The following is a 23,346-nucleotide window of genomic DNA, read 5'->3' on the forward strand; positions in this document are numbered from 1 at the left end:
GAGCGACTTTGTCATTCAGATATTGTGCAAAATCCTCAGCCCTCCCCACCAGGGGGTCCTCCTCCCCCCTCAGTTGAAGGAGGGAGCGGGTCACCCTGAAGAGGGTGGCTGGGCGATTATCTGATGACGCAATGAGGGTGGAGTAGTAATTAGACCTCGCCACCCTCATTGCCACAAGGTAGGATCTAACATGTATCCTTACCTGTGTTCGGTCGGGTTGACAAAATGCATACCTACTAGTCCTTGACTAGCTTCTTACCTCATTAAGGAGTACAACAAAATTGTGGATTTGTCATCTACAATGAGACAGAAAAATATCCCAGCACTTTCTGCCCAACTATACAGAAATATCATTTAAAAATCATTTTAAGTTTGCATCCTATTAGAGCAAGAAAAACACATTAAAGAAGAAAAATTAACAAATAGACTGAAGCTCTCCTTTAGCTAGTCCATTTATAATAAAAAAAAGCAAGCAATGATTTTTGTTCACAGAACTTTATTAAGTTAACTTTATTAACTTTATTCATAGAACTTTATTATTAAGTCTCTGAGGAATGCTGGTATTTCATAGAATGTAGTCTGGAAAACTGATTTCAACTAGATATCACACTTGTAATTTTTTTGGGGGGCGGAGCGGGGAAATTAACAATGTATTTTATGTGTCTATTTAACAAAACACAGCTGAGTAATTTCTTGACCCAAAGTTCAGTCCATGACTATAACTTAAGAACAGGAATTTCTGATCCACTAAGGAGCTGTGAAGAACTTCTATGATTCCTATAAAATATATTTACAGCGACTCAAATTTTTTTCAATTTTAATTTCATTCTTTGGCAAGAAGACTTCTAAAATAACTTAAAAAATATAAATAATCAGATAACTCCTGTTAGTTCTCAGGCTTACAATATACAAAATATAGGACAAAATGAAAAGGGCTGAGGAGGAAAAAAGAAAAAAACCCACCAGCCCTAAAAGCTTATCTTGACCAGAATGAAAAGAATTCAAGTACATAGTAGCTGCCACCTGGATGACAATTACAAAAAGCTCAAATCAGCTAGTCTCAAAACATAGGAAATAAAATACATTTATTTCTTTCTGTTATAATTCTATGTGATGATTATCACTTAAATACAAGGAAAAAATAACCAAATCAGTTAGCTCCACTAAGAAACTAAGTACAATAATACCTGATAGCCTTGCTAGGCCCAGCGCCATGACCAGTTCCAGGTGTTTTAAGTGAAGTACCAGGTCCTATCAAACAAACAAACAAACCAAAACAAAATCACGATGTTTATATTTTATAGATATTTTCCTATAGATGTTTCTTTTACCATTTATCTTTTGGTGCCGTCTCCCAGGTTTTTTAAAATAAAACCCAAAGAGAGAAGATTCAAAGCACAGATGAAGAGTGAAGTGCCACAAATAAAATTTGACACTATTATTTGTTTGTTTAAAAAAGCACTGCTTCATTTAATCATGGACTCAGAATCAGTCAAAACTGTAAAGAGAAGATAATTCCCTTATGCAAACAAAATGCTAACTGTGAAGCACTGGAATTACATTCATAATAAAGTAATTAAAATTGGAGATTTTAATTAGTGTACTGAGGATTTTGCTTGAAAATCAATTTCTTAGCTTGTTGCATTATTGATCGAATACAAAGTGTACATGAAGATTATTTACTCACTAAAGACAACTGATATTTTATAGGTATATGAACATTTTAACAAGAAATGCATGGTTGAATTCTAAACTGTAATATTAATTGACATAAAATGTACTATTTTATCAAAACTGAAGATAATAATTTTAAAGAAAAGAAAATACAAGATAATAGTTTAACTAGTAGCAATCACTCATTCCATAGAACAGCTTGGGGGGGGGGAGAAATTAACCATTAAAAAGGAATGTTAGTATCCTAGGGAGGGAATCATGAGCTGCTTCTTGCAATGTATTTTGGAGCACATATAAATGCAGCTTACGTGCAACTTGTGCAATTGCATTTTCATCCAGCATCATTTCAGCTATGCCTTCCTGATCCACTTCAATTTCATCCACATAAACCATTTCAGTTAATGCTCGCATTTTTAAACACCAAACAGCCTAAAATAGAGATGGAGAGAAAACAAAGCCCAGTAAACTAAAACGTCTGCAAAATACATTCAATGTTTTAAAATCAAATAGAATACAATAGGCCAGCAGTAGATTATTTGACACTTGTGGGAAAGGAAAAAATAAAATGGACGTTGGGATACAGAGATCTTGGCTGCATTATTGTCTTCAATGCAAGCATTAGACATAAAAAACATGCCAGAAGAACTAGAGAAATATGTGAGGAAGACCTCAAGAAGAATGCAGAGAACACATTCATCCAGTTGACAGATGTTTACAAATGCTTAGTCACTCCCAGTATTACATTAGAAGGGAGAGATATTTTTATCATGTACTCTACTGCCTCTCTCATCTATAAGCAATAGAATGTTCCATTTCAAATTAGGCAGAATCTGTAGGTGATGCTACTGAATATTTAATTACATTTTGATAGGGAAATAAAAGGATTTGTGCAGCTGAGCAGATAGTAAATGATGCTAGGTACAAGGCACCGGTAACACAATTCCTGTGTGGGCTGCACTGCTTACCGGTGTCTCCAGGTGCAATTCTAGGTGCTGGTGGTTACCTTTAAAGCCCACCATGGCTTAGGACCAGGGTACCTGAGAGATCACCTTTTTTCAAGAGTCTCTACCCATCCAACCAAGTTGAGCAGAATGGGCATGCTGCAGATCCTGTTAGCCAAAAATGTTAGCTGATGGGGATCAGAAGGTGAGCTTTTTCTGCAGTAGCCCCTATTGATTCTATGGAACATTCTCCCTTCAGAGATCAGTACGGCCCCAACTCCGTTGGCCTTTCATAAGGCCCTAAAAACCTGGCTATATTCCCGAGCCTGGGGTGCTGAATGCCCCATTTTCTGGCTCTATTGCTAACTGGCCAAACATCTTGCTCTTATATATATATAATTTGGATGTTTTAGAGTTGTTATTGGTCTTACTTTTTAATTTTTTTTTAAATATTTCTAACTGTAATATATATATATTTAATTATAAGCCACCAGGAATCATTGAGATGGGTGGACATAGAAATTGAATAGATAAATACATCTGTGCATTTTAGAACTCCATACAAATCAGTTTGACTCTATGTTGCATGCTGCTGCCTCATGCAGTATCATGTGATCGCTCCTAGAAAACTTTCTCTCAGCAGCCAGATCCTGAAGCAATAAAGGCAACTAAAATCCCAAGTTGCCTCTTCCCTCACTCTTTCCAGACATCTTCAGAAACAACACATCAATCTAGGACTAATATGTTGATCTCATGCATTAATTTATCCTGATGGCAGAGTGGAGGTTTATTTGTTTAAGCACAAATAACAAATTTAATAAAGTACTTGGTTGGAGAAGAGCATTTGTTATAGGCCTGCTTTATTCTACTATTCAACTTGAGCCTATATGATATTTATTTTGTAACACAATTCTAACTGTATGAAGTCATTTAAAAGTTTGGGAGGATTTTAATAGACAGTCCCAATAAGTATTATAATATTAATGATAGCTGAAAACCCTGTTTCCACTTAATGCTTTTTATATTTTTTATCCCACCTTTATTTTTATTAATAACTCAAGGCAGCAAACAAATCTAATACTAAAATAGTGAAATGGGAATCATACAGAATCCTAGCGAATCTTGCTTCTTTTTAAAACAAAAGTATACTTAATATAAACAAAAACATGAAGAGGCCTCTCTTTCTCTTGGCGAAGAGACAGTTTGATGATATGCCTGTTATTCCTCTGTCCTAAGCCATAATGTGATTTATTTATTATGTGCAAACTTGGCCACTAATTTTTGTTTAACCAAATATCCTAATTTAGTTTTATATATAAACTCAGTCACTAACTAACAATGACTGATTTAGAAATTCTATATATAGTCGGGGCTTGTACATATTAATCCAGGTTTCCTAGAAAATGATTTATTGAATAAAACACAACATACTAAGTCATAAATCATAGCTAACAGACCACAAAAGCTGTATTCATGTAATGAAAAATGAAACAAACCACATGAGTTTATGTTTTGACAAAATATAAACTCGGATGTAATGCAGATTGAAATACATATATTTTGAAAGTAGTAAACACTTTTAAACATATTTATATTAAATCAATAAAATATAGTAAATGAAGTGCTTAATCTCATATATTTTTCCAGAATTTATTAGAAAATGAATATATAAATCATATAAATTAGTATGTAACTTCTCTTAAAATACTAGTCTGTGTAGAGGAAGTATAAAATGAATCTTTCCATTTGCATGAAGTGCTCTGTAATCTATAGTGATCTCCACTCCAAATCTCTCACTGGCTTATATATTTAGTTATTTAAAACATTCATATAGCTGTCCATCTTATAGCAAACTCTATGGGGCTCCAAATCAAAAATTAAAACAACGTAAAAACCATATAAAATTATAAAAACCAAACATGTTAAAAAAAAACATGCCAAAGCCAAGCTTCCAATATACAGTCACCTCATGTTATTCTAGTGCTTGTAGGAAAAGCCAGCTTTTCAATGCTTTACTGAAGGCTGGGAAGGTAGAGGCCTGCCAAACTTCAGGTGGAAGTGTTCCACAGGGCAGGGCAGCCATAGAAAAGGCTACTTCCTAGCTCCCACAAGATGGCAATATTTAAGGAAAGGGACTAGAAGCATGCCCACCTATCTGACCTAGTAGGATGGGTAGATATCCTAAGGCAGTGATGGCGAACCTTTTAGAGACCGAGTGCCCAAACTGCAACCCAAAACCCACTTATGCATCGTAGGGTGCCGGGTGGGTGTGGCCCATTGGCTGGGTATGGCCATTGGGTGGGCGTGGCTGCAGTGGTAACAGCAGACTGGGTGGGACTCAAAAGTTCAATCAATTCCAACTTTGCAATATCTTTTTTTTGAGAAGTTGAAATTGACCGATTGATTGAACCTTTTTTTTTTTGCACACGGCGGTGGAGTCCTAAAGCGAAAAGGTTTTATAAAACCCAGCTGAAGGCCTAGGATTGGGGCGACGGTGCGCGTGCCCACAGAGAGGGCTCTGAGTGCCGCCTCTGGCACCTGTGCCATAGGTTCGCCACCACTGTCCTAAGGGAAAGGTGGTCCTGCAGATAACCTGGCCATATGTGATATTTAAAGGTGATAACTGACACCTTAAATTGCACCTGAAAAGAAACTAAAAGCCAATACAGCTCAGACATCAGAGGTGTTACATGGGCAAACCTAGGGACACCCAGAACTGCTGCCCTGTTCTGGACTAATTGAAGTTTCTGGGTGCAATTCAAGGGCAGACCCATGCAACAGAGCATTGCAGTAATCTAAAGAATTTTTATCAATTTTGATAAGGGAATAAAAGTTGGAAAAATATGAATATTTAACCATTTGCACTGTTAAATAGCAAAGCATTTAACACTGTCTTTTATGCTATGGCAATATTTACACCGTTGGGGAAAGAGATAAACAGCACAGTTTCATTTTGAATTGGTATTTTCCCAAGAACACGGCAATCAACTTTTCATTCAAACTTGTAGGCTATAATGCAATATGCTTAGTTTTAAATACAAAGATTTGAAACTACTTAACTGCTGATGTTAAAAAGAAAAAATAAACTATAGTAAACTATAAAGTTTATAGTAAACTTTTTTCTTCTGTTCAATCATGTCCGATTCTTAGAGACTGCCTGGACACATTGCTGCAGTTTTCTTCTTGGATTACCACTGCCTCCTTCCTAGTATTGAGAGAAAGTGACTGACCGAAAGTCACTCAGCTAGCTTCATCCCAAAGGACTAGAAGTCACAATTTCCCAGTTTCTAGTCTGATATCTAAACTACTATACCAAAGTGGCTCTCAAACCATACAGTAGTTGATATAACAAAAATAAACTTGGGTATGTAAAGTTAAGCTCAAAGATGCTTTCCTGGAATTAGAAAGGGATATGACAGCAGAGACCCTGCTCAAGGTCACTTAATGAATACACAGTGATAGAATGAAGATTTTTTTTTATCAATTAGTATGAATTTACACACATATTTTCTAATAGTTAATATTTTAAGATGATATCTCTCCATCTTTTTATTGTATTCATTATGTCTTCAAAAGGCATGAAAGTAAAATCAGCAGTGAAATACAGTATTAGGATGAGTTAAGAAATTTTCTTTAAAATCAAAATCTGAAATCAAAATATTATGTGTATGTGCAAAGAAAACCATAAAATTATGCAATTCAACATAAGCTGTTCATCTACTTTTCTTTGTGTACTTCAGTACTATAAATCAGTACTGTTTCCTGGTCTTTAAATTGACATATGGAACATAAAGAACAATAATCAGATTAGGCAAGCGATCAGGATGATCAACCAAGATAGTAGGACAGAAACATGTTCCTTTTAGGTCATGCTACAGTTATAAACAAAGAAGCTACAATGAGTTTAATAAGGTTAATGAAAGCTTATTTCTAACAGTAATAGCTGATTTAGATCCTTTCACACAAATTAATTTTAAATAATGTTTACTTAAAAGGAAATCCTACTAAATTTCTTGAATCCTGCTCTCTAATAAGTATCAGAAGTAGATTTAATTGAAGTCACAATGCACATTTCACCATTATCAGGGTTAAGAATGGATTCATATAACTACTTGGTGAGTCAGCCTTCTTTCTGAATTACAAAACATAAAATAAAGAGGAAAATAACATCTTTAATTTTTAAAAACAACAACAGCAAAAAGCTTTATCAAAATGTTGACTAGGAATAAATGTGGAATAAAATAAACAAACCAGGCCTGTATTGATTGTCTGATATCAAAGGGAAAAAATTGATGGAATTTACAAAATAAATGTAATAGGCCTATGTTATTAAAGCTATGGAAAAACAAAACGGACTAAGGGTATAAAGAAAGAGAATGAAGAAAGAAACCCAAAAAGCCTAATAGAGTATTATATGTGGAAAAAACAGAAAGATTCTTAAATAGCCACAACACAGAAATGATTGGTAAAAGTGGGAGGACTTAGCAGAGATGGCAAAATTAATTAGAAAAAGATCAACAACCATATTAATCAGTGATTGGAAATCACCTTATGGACTTTTCGCTGAAAACAAGAGACATGTAAAATTAGAATGTATACTAAACACAAACAAAACAAAAAACAAAATTGTACTAGAAAGACAAAAGCAACTTTACATTAAAATGATACATTTAGAAAAATCAGGATGCCCTTTTTTAGCAATTTCCTAAAAAGGAGGTGATGAAACATAACTATGCAGTCTATGCATATATAAAGGGTGATATAACACAATGAGAACCATAGTTTTAATATTGCTTTATCAAAAGTGCAGAATCTTATTGTGCACAGAACAGGAATAGAAACTGAAACTACACTAAGGCATGCTAAAGGCAGAGTTTTTGTATATGTGAGGAGAGTTTTGATTTAAATAGCTTGCTGGCTTAAAAAAGGAAGATTACTCTAGGAAGGAAAGCTTGATCTCACTTTCTTTCCAAATTCATAATACATTGCTTGGCACTAAGCACTACCCATCCATAACCAATAGTAAGAAACATATCTTGTGCTTATGTTTATATTTTAACCCTTAATGTTCTGAAGAACTTGTAAGATATGTTCCAATTCTGTAATATGGATAAGTCACTTATATATCTGAAAGAATTATAGTGCAGAATCGGTTTCTGCAGCAAACAGCTTTTAGCCTTTTCAGCAGAATACTTTTAAATAGAGTTCTGAGCAACTGCCTCTCCCTGGTTATAGCATCCTACCTCATTCTCATGGAGAAGGTATTCTGCAGGTCCCATCACCTAGAGACCTACATTGGTGGGTCCCAGTAGAAGTACCTTCTCTGTTATTGCACCCATCTTACAGAACATCCTTACTCCTGAAATTAGATTGACTACATCTCTTCTAATTTTTTTGAAAGGCCATCAAGACCTGGTTATGCTGCTAAGCCTGAGGTTCTATACATCTTTTTAATATGGTTCTGCATTTCAGTTAAGCAAACTTATGAGCATCCCTAGGTGGAAAATGATAACATACTCATAAACATGTTGTTATTTTGGCTTCATTACTTTCAATGTTTGTTGTAGATGTGCAAGTAGTTGAAGCTCTTATCCTATATAACGTTTTAGTTTTAATTACATCATGAGAGATAGTTACACATTTGCAGAGTTTACACATCAAGCTCAGGTACAATGTGGTTGGTTTGGTTTTGACACAGAGTAAGATAATATAAAGCAACTGCAATTTATATGTTTTTAAAAACATTGTTTTTATCAGACTACTATAGTCATTAAAACTATGGTTAAATAAACCAGAGTTAGTATCATTGCATAGAGGCCAAGTAAGAGTTTTCTGTTCCTATCTATGATCATCTGGATTTTTTCAGCCTAGATCTGACAGTCCTAATAAAGGCCTCTGGACCAAACAAACTTTTTATGATATAATAGGTGAAGCAAAACTGCACCTGCCTTATATGCTATCCTTATTAGATTTTCATCCCACTTTTATTACTTTATAAATAACTCAAGGTAGCAAACATACTAATACTACTCTGTCCTATTTTTTCCACAACAACCTTGTGAGGTGGGTTGGGCTGAGAGTGACCCAAAGCTACCCAGCTGGCTTTCATGCCTAAGGCAAGACTATAACTCATGGTGTCTTGGTTTCTAGGCCAGCACCTTAATCGTATGTTTGTAACTTCAGAGGTGCAAGGTTCACTTAAATTTGTCTCATAATAAAGTAAATTTAGCTCATCCAGTTGTGTGTCCTGTATGGTTTACCTGGAATGGCCGACATCAGTTTTGCAGTCTAAAGGTACAAACTTCCTGCTGATACTTTTAAGAGTCTGATCAATTAGGGTTTTTTCCCTAAGTTTCTTTGTCTGACCATTAATTGATTGCAGGCTCTTATCAGATAGGCTGCATTTCTTTTCCTTGTCCCCCAGTCACCCACACATTCCATTAATTCTGTTAACCATCGGTTAATGATGGTACTTGGAACAGACATTGCTGTCACTAAGCAAGTCATAAAGCACATCACATGACCATGCTACTTAATGATAGCACATCTGGCATGTCCCGTTGCCATTGTTAAACAAATCCTGCATCACTGTTAAGTGAGGACATCAAATGATCATTATTTGCAATCTCCTGCTGCTGCCTGATTGCTTGCAGAAAGCCGGAAAAGAAGATACAAATGGCAATTATGTGACCTCAAGATGTTACAACAGCTGGAATTTTAAGGGCTGGCATTAAGTACCACTTGTTCAGTGCCATCACAAGTTGGAATGGTGGCTGAGTGAGTGGTTGTTAAAAGAGAACCACCTGCATTTGAAATCATGTCAGCTATTAATTGGATTGTGACCTGTCTCAAATTTATCTAAATAATAAGTTTCATTAAACTAGAATTTTTCTTCCATTATTAACTGACATATTGGGAGGTAGGGTTTCCAGTTATGAGCACTGCTGGAGTTAAAACCCTCTGGATTATCTTGTTCCAGCTAATTCATTACCCAGAATATGAAATGCAGGAAAGGCACCGTCACACGATTTTACAAAACGCTTGCGCCAAAAAGCAAATATCTGCAGATATAAAAAAGAGTAATTACTAAATCAAGGCATCCACCCAAGGCCAGGTTTTACATTTTTCCTGAACTCGGAAACATCACATCCACGCTTCCAGCTCCTGCCGTCTCTCATTACCTGATCGCCAGGCTCCTTTTCCAGTAATTGGGAACACAGATCCGAACAGAGTTGGAATTTCCTCCGCCTGAAATAACTCAAGGCGTGGAGCAACGGGTCCATTTCCAGCGCCATAAGCGAGGCAAACCACTAATAAACCCCCACTAACATCCCCCCCCCGCTCCTACTTAGGCCCGGCGTCTCAGCTTAGTTTTGCCCAGCAACGCTACCTGGGGTCCTTGGCGAAGCAAAGGCGACTAAGCAACTGCCTGAAGGGCCAGAGGGTGTTTCCCTCCTGTCTCGGAAAAGAAGACGGTCCGGCAAAGAAGCTGAAACATTTCAGTGCCGGCAATGACTGTTGAAACTTTTAGAGGTTGCGGGCTATGCCTGATTTCTCTGCCTTCGTCCTTGATTCACCTCTTTTTTTCGGGAACATTAGGGGTTTCTGACTTGTTTCCTCTCGTTATGTGGCATGAAAAATGCTTAAAGTAGCATTTTTTTTGTAGCGTGCAGAACCAAGAAATTTCATGTGTTGATGGTTCGTGATTTGAACTTCATAAACATTGCAGAGGAAATTACTTGGAGAAATAGAGTTAACATAATTTTAGCCGTTAATAATTGTCTTTGATTAGTGGCAGGAAGATAAATGTATTCCACGATTGCATGATAACTCAAAACTTGAGACACTAATTTACTGCTTGGTGTATGATTAGAAAATGTAGTATGTGGTTCATTTGTGGTTTAGTGTGTTATGCAAAATTATGAAAATTGAGTTAACTTTGGAAAATCTGGGGTTATTATTGTTATGGATAAAACGGGGTTTTTATCTCTCTCTTTCTGAAGGAAATATACATATGGGTGTGTTTATATTTCCATATGTGAGATAATTGGGATCAATTGATGTTATAAATGGGGAATCTTACACTTTCTATCTTTCATCAGATATAAATAGACATACTGTATGTATAAATAAACACACAGGTGCATATGCAAGTATTTTTTGAAAAGGAGAAAGTATCCAGGATTCCTTTCAGCTGATGTTTGCAGTTTTAAATTGACAATATTTTACAGGTTTTTGTCAATATTTATAATACTTTATTAATATTTATAATACTTTAGTATATCAACCTCTTTTAGAATGGAAAAATTCTTAAATTCAAGTCCATTTTTCTTGGGGTGAATAAAAAGTGTGATATTTTGTATCTAGCTGTTATTTTTTTGTTAATGATCACAAGTACTGAATACTTTAATAGTTATATTGTTATTGTATTAATTATAGACTGAATTTGGTTTGAACAATCAAGTGAAATTGAACTAATTCACTGGAAGAACTCTAGATAGGTATCTAATTTACTGTATTCCCATCAGCTGTTATCAACAGAATATGATTCTATCAGCTGCTAAATTCTTTACTAAATTATGCAGATTTGTAATGTGATGTCCAAGTGTTAATTTGTTATATTTTTATTTTCTGTATGTGTTGTGTTCAATGTCACTTCTTATAATTACCACTTGATTTTTACTTCATTACAGATTGTTAAGGAAGGATACATTCTATTTTTGAAGTTCCTTAATATTTTAAGTAAAAAATAAAGATTTTAAAATTATTTCAAATGTATAAGAGTAAGCAGCATTTAAATGGCCACTTCATACCACGATACTTAGCCATGCTTCCCTTTTAACCTGTCCACTTACCTGAGCTGCAGAATTTCAGATGACCATTTGGTGGAACAATTATCTCCAGATTTTTACAGGCCAGATATCAGCCATACATTTCCCCTCACCCCATCTCCGAAATCTTGGGGTCGTTCTAGCAGTCCACTCAAATATAAGGTGTTATTAAAAAATGTCAAGCCAGTGAAAGGAAAAATATCCATAGGATCTGACTTTGCATACTATGCTAAGCTATAATTTGTTTTCATTATGGTTGAATAAACAGTAATTGCTGGATTCAACTGAACACTAAGATATTAGTCATGGTTTATAAATAACATTATGGCTTAGCATAATGAGACAACCTGTCTCTTTCTCTATGTAAGGCAGGGGTGTCAAACTGCCGGCTCGCGGGTCGGATGCGTCATGCTGAAACCGCACCCAGCCCATTGCCGGCAAAGGGAAAAAAGTCATGATATGTCGCAACACGTCACATGACATTGCGAGTTTGACACCCCTGATGTAAGGTATCTTACTCAACAGTCAAAAGCTAAACTTTTGAGATCAACATAGGAGGTCCTTCCCTGTTTATCTACTTGTCAAGCAAATTAGGTTGATAGTCATAAGATATAGAACTCTCTTACTATGGTAGTGTTCTCCCCACCCCCCAAATTCCAATGGAATTACAGGCCTTCTAGGTTAGTCCTGAAATATCTATTTACCTATGTTTATATTTTATAAATATAAAAAACTGTTTCAGTTTCAGTTAAAACTGACCCTGACTCTCATCTTTGTATATTCATATTAAAATAAAATAACTAACAAAGGAACATAAGTAATAATAATTAGCACATCCATAGAATGTGGATTTTTTTTACACAATGACCTTAAAAAGGATGAAATATCAGAATGGCATGCTATAAAATTATAACTGTTATAAAAATTATAATTCTTCTGCTTGGCCTGGGGGACTCAATGGGGTAGTACCATTCTATAGATGGCTGTTCAACTAATAGCAGATAGACTAATAATTAATTTTAATATAACACATAATATAAAATATGGAAAGCAGAAATACTGTAGCTAGATGATCTTTCCTTTGGAAATATATAATATACAAGTAAATAAAACAAATAAGTCAGGAATTTTGCCAGCTATTGGTAAATAAAATATAAGTTGGCTATATAGTCCAAGGATCTGACTTTCCACATAGAAGCTTAATATATTCATATGCTAAGTATGCGTATGTAACAAGCTTGTTAATCTTTTTCATGATTCTTAGTTGCAAAGCAGATGGTGAATTAATTCTGTCAGGCAAAATGCAAGATAGATTTTATGTGCTGATAGCCTGGGTTTATTGCACCATTAACCACCTAGAGCAGTTCCATGCTGTACAATGTATCTCAATCAGCTAATTTTAATGCAAGCTAACTCTATCTGTACTCTAGCCATTCTCTTTACTTCAGTTTTTCCGTAAACTGGGAAAAAGTGTTGCCAGAAACACTGGAAATCATTATTCCGATGGTCCACTTTAGTTTGCTATTCTACGGTTCAGCACAACCATTTATACAGTTAGCTAGTAGGTTGGTGTCTACTCTTATTTGGTATCTATATGGCAATGCCCCCTCAAACAACATGTACCCAGTTTCTTTCATCACTCCTTGCAGGACTTGATTTCCTGGCCCCTCGTTATACTGGTAGTTCTCCTCAGAATTCTGATTTGTTGATGTTAAACTGCAGCCCATGGAATTTGATACAGAATTCTAACTAAAGCCTGGACAAGGGAAAATAGAGGGGACAATTGCTTATCATGATTTGGAGTCTACATTTCAAAATTGCATTTGCCTTTTTAGCGGCTGCATCATATTCAATTTATGATATGCTATGTCATTCCTCATACAGTACTGCCAAGCCAGGTCTATTCTATCTTATAATTGTGCCTTTTATATTTTCTCCATTTATTTATTTATTTATTTTATTTATATGACACCATTATGGTTCAAGGAGATTCTGAGCCTCCTCTGGATGAATAACTATTCATCCCATTCTTTCTAGCCTGCCGTTCAAACTTGTTTTTACCTTTTTAATTTTTTTCTTCTTTTTTAAAATAATAGTCACTCTTATTTTGAGTCATCTGCAAATATAACTCCTTTATTCATTAGCAAGAAAAATATCAAACAACTGATATTTCTCCAAGACGGGAACTGAACTCCATTTCATGCTGTTCTCTTAAGCTCATGTGGAGCTATTTAAGAGTACTTTCTGGATGTCATCACTCAGTCAGTTCTGAATCCATCTAATAGCAGTGGGCATCTACTATGTATTTTATCATTTTATTAATGTGGATATTATGAGACTTTGTTGAATGCTTTGCTGAAATCAAATATAATATGTCCTCAGCATTCCCTTGATTTGTTAGGTTAGTAACTGTTGAAAAAGCAGGTCAAATTAATTGGCTTTTGTTCATTGTTGCTTTGCAAGTGCTCATAAACATGCTGTTTAATAATTTGCTTCAGGATTTTCTCAGGTCTGTAACTTCCAGATTATTCTTGTTCCCTTTTTTGAAGAAAGAAACATTTACATTTACAAAGGGACCTGAATAGTCAGATATTATTTGTTTTGTGTTCACCTTTGCTATTTTTTACATTATCTCACGATATATGGATAGTCTTTGATTTATAACTGCAATTCAGCCTGGAATTACAGTTGGAAGTCATGCCAGTCATTAAGCTGGTCACCACTGACTGATCTGATTTTATAATCTCTTTTATAGTGTTATTAAGTGAATATCGCAGTTATTAAGTGAATTCATTGTCCACAATGGATTTTTTTTTGCCAGAAAATGGAAGTAAATGCTGGTTTCTGGCAAAAAAAAAACATAATAAATCATGTCATCTGACCGCAGGATGCTGCAAACTACCATAAATGTGAGTTGGTTGCTGAGAACCAAAATGTGGTCGCATAACTGCAGGGGTGGTGGCCCGACCATTGGAACTAGAATCCAGATTGTATATAGTCCTGAGGAGGTGCATTATAACTTCAACAAGTCACTAAGTGACAGATAAGTAAAGAACTACCTGTAATTCATCTGGCTAGTTTAAATTAGTTAAGTGTTCTTGTGTTCTCTCCTTGTCTATCCTAAGCTGCAGCTCCTTTGAAAGCTGTATGCAACAAAATTTCACTTTAATGTATGCCAATTTGTGTATATTCAAAGTGACAATAAAGTTATTCTATTCTATTCTATTCTATTCTATTCTATTCTATTCTATTCTATTCTATTCTATTCTATTCTATTCTATTCTATTCTTCCATAGCCAGCTAGAGCTTTGTTGTCTGAGTGAAGATTAGTAGAAAATACTATTTAAAAATTCTGCTTTCTCACCATTATTCCTTTTTTTCTTGCAATAGAGCTCTATGCTTTGCTTTTTTAAAAAATTTATCACTTGTTTCTGAAAATGCTGTTTTCTTATTTGGGCTATTTATTGCAAGCCTCAGTTCCTCCTGACCTTTAGCCTTTCTGACACAATGCTTAGTTTCTTGCAATGGCCTTATATAATATCAGCCTTTGGTTGTATGCACCTTTCTCCATTCTCCCTCCCTACTTTCTATAATTTTTCTTTTTGGAAAGTTGTGTGTGAAGACACAGGTCTGTAAACAGGCCTCTCATTTTTCCCACTAGTAAGTATTCTTTACAATTGCATGTTTAGCATGTTCAGTTTCTAGGATTTTTCTTCTTTACTGGACACTGTCCTCTTTCAGGATTTCAGGCCATTGGATTGTATCTAGCTTTTTTTGGAGTTAATCATCATCCACTTTTCTTCCAGTATATATCCCTGACTCTCATCCATGCTGCCATGATATCATGAATACAGTGATAACATGCTTACTTTCTCTCAAGGTTTCAGTCACCTTCACTTCTTCAAGCTTCCCTTCCTGTTGGTTAGTATTAGATCCAAAGTAGTGCATCCCTGTATGCAAGGCTCAAAAGAAAATATATGTACCAAGACATTCAACAATGGAAATTTTCTCTACCAATTATTTATCAGTGCCTGGATCAGATTTTGTTGTTGTAATGTTTATTTATTTATTCTTTATTTTTGCTTTTTAACATTATCCCAAAAATAGATGTGGTCATGTCAAAAAGAAACCTTTCTCACATGTTGTGTATCATCCTTTTCTACTGCACAATCTGCAAATGGAATCAAATGAAGTAAGTGAACAAATAATATAGGACCTTGACAACTGACTACAGACTCAGGCAAGGACCATCCAGAACTCTAACCTAGTTAGGTTTACATTTGTACCATCATTATCAAATCTCCTGTAAGAAAAATCCAGAATTTAGCTTTCTTTTTTAAAAATATTACCATTTAACAAAAAATAGACTAGGATGTGTATCCTTAAAGTCTTGATATAAATAATAATGTGCATTTGTGTGCATGGTTAAGTCTAGCATCTGGAGTTAGCTATTTATTCACTGAATCACATACGGTATCTTTCTGGCATTTTAACATAATTGGCTCTTTATCAGGTTAAAAACCATTTGTAAATGAATTGAGAAGTATCAAGGCGAGCATAAAATATTGCATCATACTGCACTTTGAGAGTGAATGATTAATGGAAAGTGTTTCTATATGGCTGAAAGGAGGGAAAACAACAAAAGTATCTTTCTCAGCAAATTTCTGCAGGGTTGTGACATGTTTGCCTTTAGGTGGTTCAGGAACAAAGACTTGGGCTGCACTTAAGTGCTACATTTTAAAATGCACTTAGGTAGACAACTTTAAGATACATATAGCTACAGGCCATTCTGTTTTGCAGTTTAAATGTTTATCCCACACTTAGGAGGAAACTTTGCAGAAGCTTTTCAAAATCAAATGCCATCTCAGAACAATGACATCTGTGCTTATGGACATTATACTATGTGGGGGGATTATGCCAGGTTTGGAATAACAATCTGGCTCTTTACTTGGAAGGGTGTTTTCTTGTTGTTTTTAATTTATATACTTAGGGAAACCTTTGCTCTAGAACCGCGTTCCTCCTCCTCTTCATTTGCAAAGCAGCTTAATCTCGCAGGCAGCTTCTCCTCTCTCTTCGCCTTTTTTTCCCCTCTTCATGTGGCTCGAAGGAGACGCGAGGACTGGATAGGGCTGCCCTGGGAAAACCTGGCCGTGAAGGGCTGCCAGCTCCAAATGTTAAAAGAAACGAAGACCGGGCAGCCGTTCACCGAAGTCCTCTCAAGGAAGGGGACGAAACCCATCACCCCGACGTCCAGGCAGCCTTCGGGAAAAACAGAAGGGGAGCGCCGCCCGCCGCCAAGACGAAGCCACTGCGCAGCCGCAATGGAGAGACGGAGGCGGGGGAGGATTGACATTGCGGGAGAAGCGCCCGCGGGTTTCGGGAGGACGACGACGCAGCGAAGTAGCCGCGCGCACCACCGCGGCGACGACGGGCGGGGGGGGGGTTTCGCTTAGCCTTCCTTGCACTTTCTGCCTCCGTCGCGCCGGGGCGGCTGTCGGGCCCAGCAGGTGGATAACACAGCAGTCGAACCATGGGGGCCGCCCTGCCGCCGCGCAGCCATGCCTAGCGGCGCTAGCAGCAGAAGCGCTGCCCGGAGGAGCGCAGCTCAGCGCGGCGCGCGGCGCTTTCTGTGAAGCGGGCGGATTGGCGGCAGCAGCGGCGGCTGCATGAGACGATTCCATGTTGGCGGCTCAGGATTAAGCGAAGGAGGAAGACCCCGGTCCTGGCGCAGGGAGCCGGCTGAATTCTTCCGCTCTCCCTCCATTCCTCGGGGCTCCGGCGGGAAGGATCCGTTCTCCGGTGGGGAACGGAGAGGCATGGCTGACCGAAGCGCCCCGAAGTGCCACTTGAGGCTGGAGTGGGTTTATGGCTACAGAGGTCACCAATGCCGCAACAACCTTTACTACACGGCCGCCAAAGAGATCGTTTATTTTGTGGCGGGGGTTGGAGTGGTCTACAGTCCCCGGGAGCACCGGCAGAAATTTTACCTGGGGCACCAGGACGACATCATCAGGTAGGGTGCCTCTTCTTCTCCCCAGCCCTCCTCCCTGGTTCTCTTTCGAGCCTTCCTTGGAGCCGTCCTTGCAGGAATTATCGCAGGACAACCAGCGGGCGCCCTCCGTAGGGCACCGAGTCCCCGCTTGGTTTGGTTTCCTAGAAGCTGGGATTCTTCGAAGCTCCCTTTCTTCTTCTTTTATGAGGCTCCTGCTCATCTGTTTTATTCCAAACGTTAACGTTTGGTTCCTGTTCATTGCAGTTCCTCTCTTTTCCCAAGATTCGCTGAAATAATCTCATGCAAAAATCTTCAGCTTGTTTATAACTAAACTTTTAGCAAATGGGACCTCCTTTCCTTGAGAATGAGGTAGAGGTTTGAATCCAGTTATTTTTGGCTAATGCAGTGGTTCTCAACCTGTGGGTCGGGACCCCATTTGGGGTCGATCGACCATTTCATGGGGGTCGCCAAGCAAGGCTGTCCGCCATTTTTTTTGTCCGCCATTTTTTTTGTCCACCATTTTTTTCCCTTTTCCGGCGGGTGCCTTACCTCCCTTGGGCTGGGCCAGCTGGTGGTCGGCCTGCTCCGTCTCTGCTGCTTGCCAGCTATGCCTCGGCCGGCGCAGGGGGCGGAACCACACATGTGCGGCGCTCCCGGGCAGGGAAAGTCCTTGACTTACGACTGGTTGGGTAGTCCTCGACTTACGACTGGTCTAGTCCTCGACTTACAACCGGTCTAGTCCTCGACTTACGACCGGTTTAGTCCTCGACTTACGACCGGTTGGGGTCGCGGCATTAAAAAGGTTGAGAACCACTGGGCTAATGTATAGAATCAGAATTCACCTAATGAATACTGTATCGCTGATTTTGATTCATACTCCACCCCTTTTTAGCCTTTTCCCATAGTCGAGTTGAACTGCTGTCCATCCATCTTTGATTAAGAGACAACTATAGTAACCTTACATGAACTACACAGTCTTCTTTGCCAATTGCTAGCCTGCTTCTATTGCCACTGTTCCCTGTCAGTAACAATAATCGACTTTCCTCTAAGGTACAGGGTCATAAGCCTAATAGATTTTACACACCATGAATCTGGCCTCGGTTGGTATAGGAACAAGAACTACTTTGATACTGGTATGGACTTAAATCCATCTAACTTGGCTTGGAATAAGATGAGGGTTATATCATGTGGACATGGCACAAAAAAAGTTAACAGGGTATATTGTCAATGAAAATTCTCAGTCGTGCAGGTAGAGTTGTACAAAAGTTGAGTCATGGCAATTAGACTTTTTTTCTTGTTGGTTTGAAGTGTTTCCCTGCTTACCCAAGTAGTTTGGATGACTGAAGAAGCTACTTGGATAAGCAATGAAACATTTCAAACCCAAAAAAGAGAAGAAATCCAATTGCCACGATTCAACTTCTAGACATCATGGAGTATTGTCTTGTGGTTAGGTATAAATAAGGAAAGGTCTTCAGTTTCCTTCTTTAAAAAAATCACCTGTCATCAGTGATCTTTATGTATGCTTGTTAAGATCAATTGAGGGTGCACATCTAATATTCCAATGTGCTGTTTTTCAATATCGTCAGAGACAGCTGGAAAGATGTTCTTATAGTGCTGCTTCTTTTTCTTTCACTGCCTTATGAAATTGTCTACAGTTGAGCAGTTTGAGCAGTACAAGTTTTAAATCATTGTAATCTTTATGAGTAGCTGACTGGAGGATAGTATTTACCTTGTCTTGAACATGTGTATTTTTCCATTACTACCATACTTGCATATCTATTGTTTTATTCAATATCTATCTATTATTCTCTTTCATTGATCAATAAATAAATTTGACACATTTACACCAGAGAAAACTATTTTTTCTCTGTCCTGGACAATGGATTTTCATGATTCTTCCCATTAATTCAAATCAGTAAACTTGCAGAAGTTTACTGTTGATGTGTTATATAATCATGACCCATTTCTTCAAGCTTTTCAATATTGTCTTGTGCTAGTTGTGCTGTATTATATGAATAATATAATATATAATATATAACTAATGTTGGCAATCATAGTATAATAGTGGCAAAATCTTAGAAAATAATATTAAAAACATTGTTTTGGAATTGGTTTTCACTTAGGTTTTAATAATTGTGTATTGCATTTGAATATATATATATATATATATATATATATATATATATATACAACTTCCCAAGTAGAAATCAAACAATAATAAACTGAATTCTGAATTTCTATAGTCTTACATTTTCCCTTAAACATTAATCTTCCAAGCTCAAAATAAATGTTTTAAATCTTTCATTAACTTTTTAAGAACTATTAGTAAAAATAGAGAATATTTTAAGGGTGTTAATTTTGAGATATGATTTCAAATATTTTTTTATTGTATCACTCATGTTTTAGTTCATAATTACATATAAATAAAAGTATATTTTCACTAGAGTATACCATTAATTGAAGCATCAGTGTCAAATAGATATAGCTGTATTTCCAATAAAAATTTGCTCTTTATAGTATATTGTATACTATACAGTTATTGCTATTACCATAACTGTATTATTGTTTTCTATACTAAGTGCATGTCATAAGGAATTAGTTGCTTATGTATTCCAACATTAATATGCATTAACTTGAATTTCTACCCTGTTTTTTAAATGCGATATTGCTACCATGTGCAGAAATTAGTAAGTGAGATTGTGGGTCTGTGTGATTTTCTCTAGAGTAAGAAAATAATCCAACAGCTAGGAAATGTCAGTTTTATTTTAAAATAAACACACCATTATAACTCATAAAGCTACAAAGATAAATTTGATAAATCAACCTATCTAGAGAAACCTCATAAGTCAGTGAAGGACTCAGTAGGATGTTCAGTGGTGGGATTTGAGCCTTTTTCATAGGATACAGTACTCGTAAGAAAACTGAACAAAGCATTCTGTTCAGCAGTTGAGATTTCAGTCTTGTTGCAGCTGTATGGCCATGGCAGTCACCAATCTTACTGCAGGAACAGAAGCAAATTCCATGAACAGCAGGGGAGCTGTCCAGCACAAAGGGATACGATCCAATATAGAAGGAAAACAAGCCAAGATTCTTGTCAAAACGGGAGCTGTCCAGCTTTGGTTTTAGATATTGGGTGGAGAGGTATGTGAGAAGAAGTACAACAGTTTTAACATATTGCTGGATTCAGAGAGTTCCATGGCAAAGGGTTCTTCAGATTTGTTTAGCAAATAGCAGTAAAGCATGTATAGCTATCCAAAACTCTTAAATATGTAGAGAAGCTTAAAGAAGGCAGTTTATAGTCAGTAAGAAAGGATGTTTAGAATGAAAATCTAAGACATATCTTAGATCAGTAATATATCAATATTATAGTGGAAAAAGTCTGAACACAGAAAGCAGGAGGCCACTAGATTATTTTGTATTATTACAGTATCAACTTACCTCTACATTAGCCTAATATCACTATATTACATTGCTATACATTATTTTTGTGTACTTAGAAAATGTTGTAATTTCTCAGATATTAGATTTGAAAAAAATCAAAGATTAATATCTTTAGCCACTATATTTTGTTTTTCCAGTATTAAGGACATTAAAAGAGTAATGATGTGTGGATTTATAGTCATTTAAATCTGGAATGTGGTTGAAAGATGCTAGTTTCTAGTAGAAACATGTCCTGTAATAAACTAGCTCTCTGGAAATCTTTGTTAGTAGCATGTGAAAATGAATTAAAGAATACATAAACTTTTGAGATAACTAGCTTAAAATGTAATTGTGTAGCATCTAGTTTTGTCTGTATATGTTTTCCTGAATTTTTCTGTGTAAAATGTTCTCAATTGATTTGCTCAACTGCAGTAAAGGATATAGGTATAGTTACTTCTCTCTTTGCATGAGATAGTAGGAAGCTGGCTTATTGTCAGGTACAATAACTATAGATTGAGTTGTTGCTCAGTTTTCTTGCTCATACCTATACCCATACCTATACCCTAACGGCCAGCACTAACTTGGCACTAGATAAAGGTCAACATAATTCAGTGGATTTGGATCTCTTGTGGCAATGCAAAGACTCTAAATTGTTTAACTTTGCCATCCAGCTTTGCCTGCTCTTTTAAAAACAAGGGATCCTATTTTCTGTTGAAAATGATGTAGTTTTATATCATTTTTTATTTTAAAATATTTACAATGAATTAAAATGAAGAAAGCATTAAAATGTGTAGTATGTTTAGAGTAACTATGTCAAATCGGGGAGCTGAAGGCATAAAATAATAATTTAAAATTTATTCTTTACATGTAGGTAAATTAATGGGATAATTAAGCTACAACAAATTATACAGCTTATTTTGAAAATCAGCCATATTTTTGCTGTTAAACAATTAATGGGCTGTAGACATAGTGACATTTAGAATAAATAAATAAATAAGTTAGAATAAAAAAATATTTATTGACTGAGGTTGATACAATTTATTTTATAGATTGATATTTGTTAAATGACTGCAAGATATTGCATCTTCCTAAATTAGCAGCAATAACACAGTTTCAAAGAAAAAAAGAAAGCCGACTTCATCTGATGAGGCCATTGGTTTATGATCCTTAAAGGTGATTTCACCAGGAGTTATCTACCTTTTTGTTCTTGAACATATTTCAAAATATGAGAAACTATCATGCATCACACCCATATAATGGTCATGAAGTCCTCCCTAGTCACATAAACAAATCTCTCGCTTAAGAAACTGAGGTTAGTCAGAGCTTTCAAACCACTTTCTTGCTTTTGTAAAGCATTGGAAAAATCATTTTCCTAAAATATCCCCCAAACCTAATGGTTTTCATAGAAATATTCATATTGAACAGTAACATAAAATAAAATCATAGCACTTTGAGGATATGGGGCAATAGGAGAAGAGGGAGAAAGCAGAAGAACAGAAGCTTGTTTGATTTATCTATTTCTGTGGGACTGCTTCCAATGCCACTTCACTTAGGTGGTCAGTTGGCAAACTGAGAGTCCCCTTTACTATGTGAGAGCAAGTTATGGCTTGCCTGTTTTGGATATAGTGGGGAAGCCTTTGAGTAGCTTCCTTTCTCTAAAGAAAGGAATCATTTTTTTAAAGAAGACTGTTCCTCTCTGTATCAGGAAAGTGGATTATTTCCAGCTTTCTTCAGGATGGTCTTCAAGGGCAGTCCCATGTTATTGTGGAATGGGAACTAGGAAGACCATGCCACATTTTGCATTTAAGACTGTTCTGTAAAAGTTTGAAAGTACAAAGTCCATTCCAGGAAACAGAAAATTCTTGAGAACGTTCTTCTTTTGCCAGGAGTCAGCAGTGACATGTCAGCCTTTTAGCATCTGTCATGGTTATTTGGATAGGACTTCCAGATATCTGGTAGATTTGCAACCATATTGTTATGGTTGTTATGTTACTATGAACTGAACATATATAATTGGTTCTCACACATAAATACTATGTAGTACTTTAGAGTGAAAAAACATATTTAGAACACATGTGCCATCAATCAAATGTGCCTATTCCCATGGTGAATGAGTGAAACTTTTAGCTCTGAAAGTAAATAATAAAGTTGTAAATCCACATTTGTTTCTATATACTGTTTCTCCGGATGATGAAGAATAAGTAATAGCACATCATGTGACATGTCTAGAAGCTCAAGTGTGAATAAATCCTTGTATTCTTAAGTGACTTATTTGTTATCCTTGGATTATGTGGATTATGAAAGATATTGGCAGGATGTAGTTTACAAGTAATGATTTTCTTTCTTCCATGCTTCTGTTCTTTGCCAATTTACCATTTGAAAAGTATTCGTAAAAGCAATTCCTTTGAGGTGCTGCAGTTCTGTTCAACTAGAAAGTTGTTTGCAGAAAAGTTCATAGAGCTTGTTATACTGAAGTTCAGAATAATAA

General features: G+C 36.4%; 2 protein-coding genes across 3 annotated transcripts in view; one reads left to right on the forward strand and one right to left on the reverse strand.

The window, feature by feature from the left end:
- Positions 1 to 9,910, reverse strand: part of TTC8 (tetratricopeptide repeat domain 8) — a 29,916-nt gene extending 20,006 nt beyond the window's left edge. The window contains exons 1-3 of the mRNA XM_015824284.1: positions 9,797 to 9,910; positions 1,983 to 2,103; positions 1,188 to 1,251 (exon numbers count right to left, since the gene is read on the reverse strand). Coding sequence (XP_015679770.1) covers positions 1,188 to 1,251; positions 1,983 to 2,103; positions 9,797 to 9,910 — 299 coding nt within the window. The remainder of the gene's footprint in view (positions 1 to 1,187; positions 1,252 to 1,982; positions 2,104 to 9,796) is intronic.
- Positions 9,911 to 17,262: 7,352 nt separating this feature from the next.
- Positions 17,263 to 23,346, forward strand: part of EML5 (EMAP like 5) — an 80,563-nt gene continuing 74,479 nt past the window's right edge. For both annotated transcript variants that reach the window (XM_015824285.1, XM_015824286.1), the window contains exon 1: positions 17,263 to 17,459. In XM_015824285.1, the coding sequence (XP_015679771.1) occupies positions 17,263 to 17,459 (197 nt within the window). The remainder of the gene's footprint in view (positions 17,460 to 23,346) is intronic.

The sequence above is a fragment of the Protobothrops mucrosquamatus genome, unplaced genomic scaffold (genome assembly GCF_001527695.2).
Source record: "Protobothrops mucrosquamatus isolate PMUCROS unplaced genomic scaffold, P.Mucros_1.0 scaffold2181, whole genome shotgun sequence".
NCBI classification, from domain to species: domain Eukaryota; kingdom Metazoa; phylum Chordata; class Lepidosauria; order Squamata; family Viperidae; genus Protobothrops; species Protobothrops mucrosquamatus.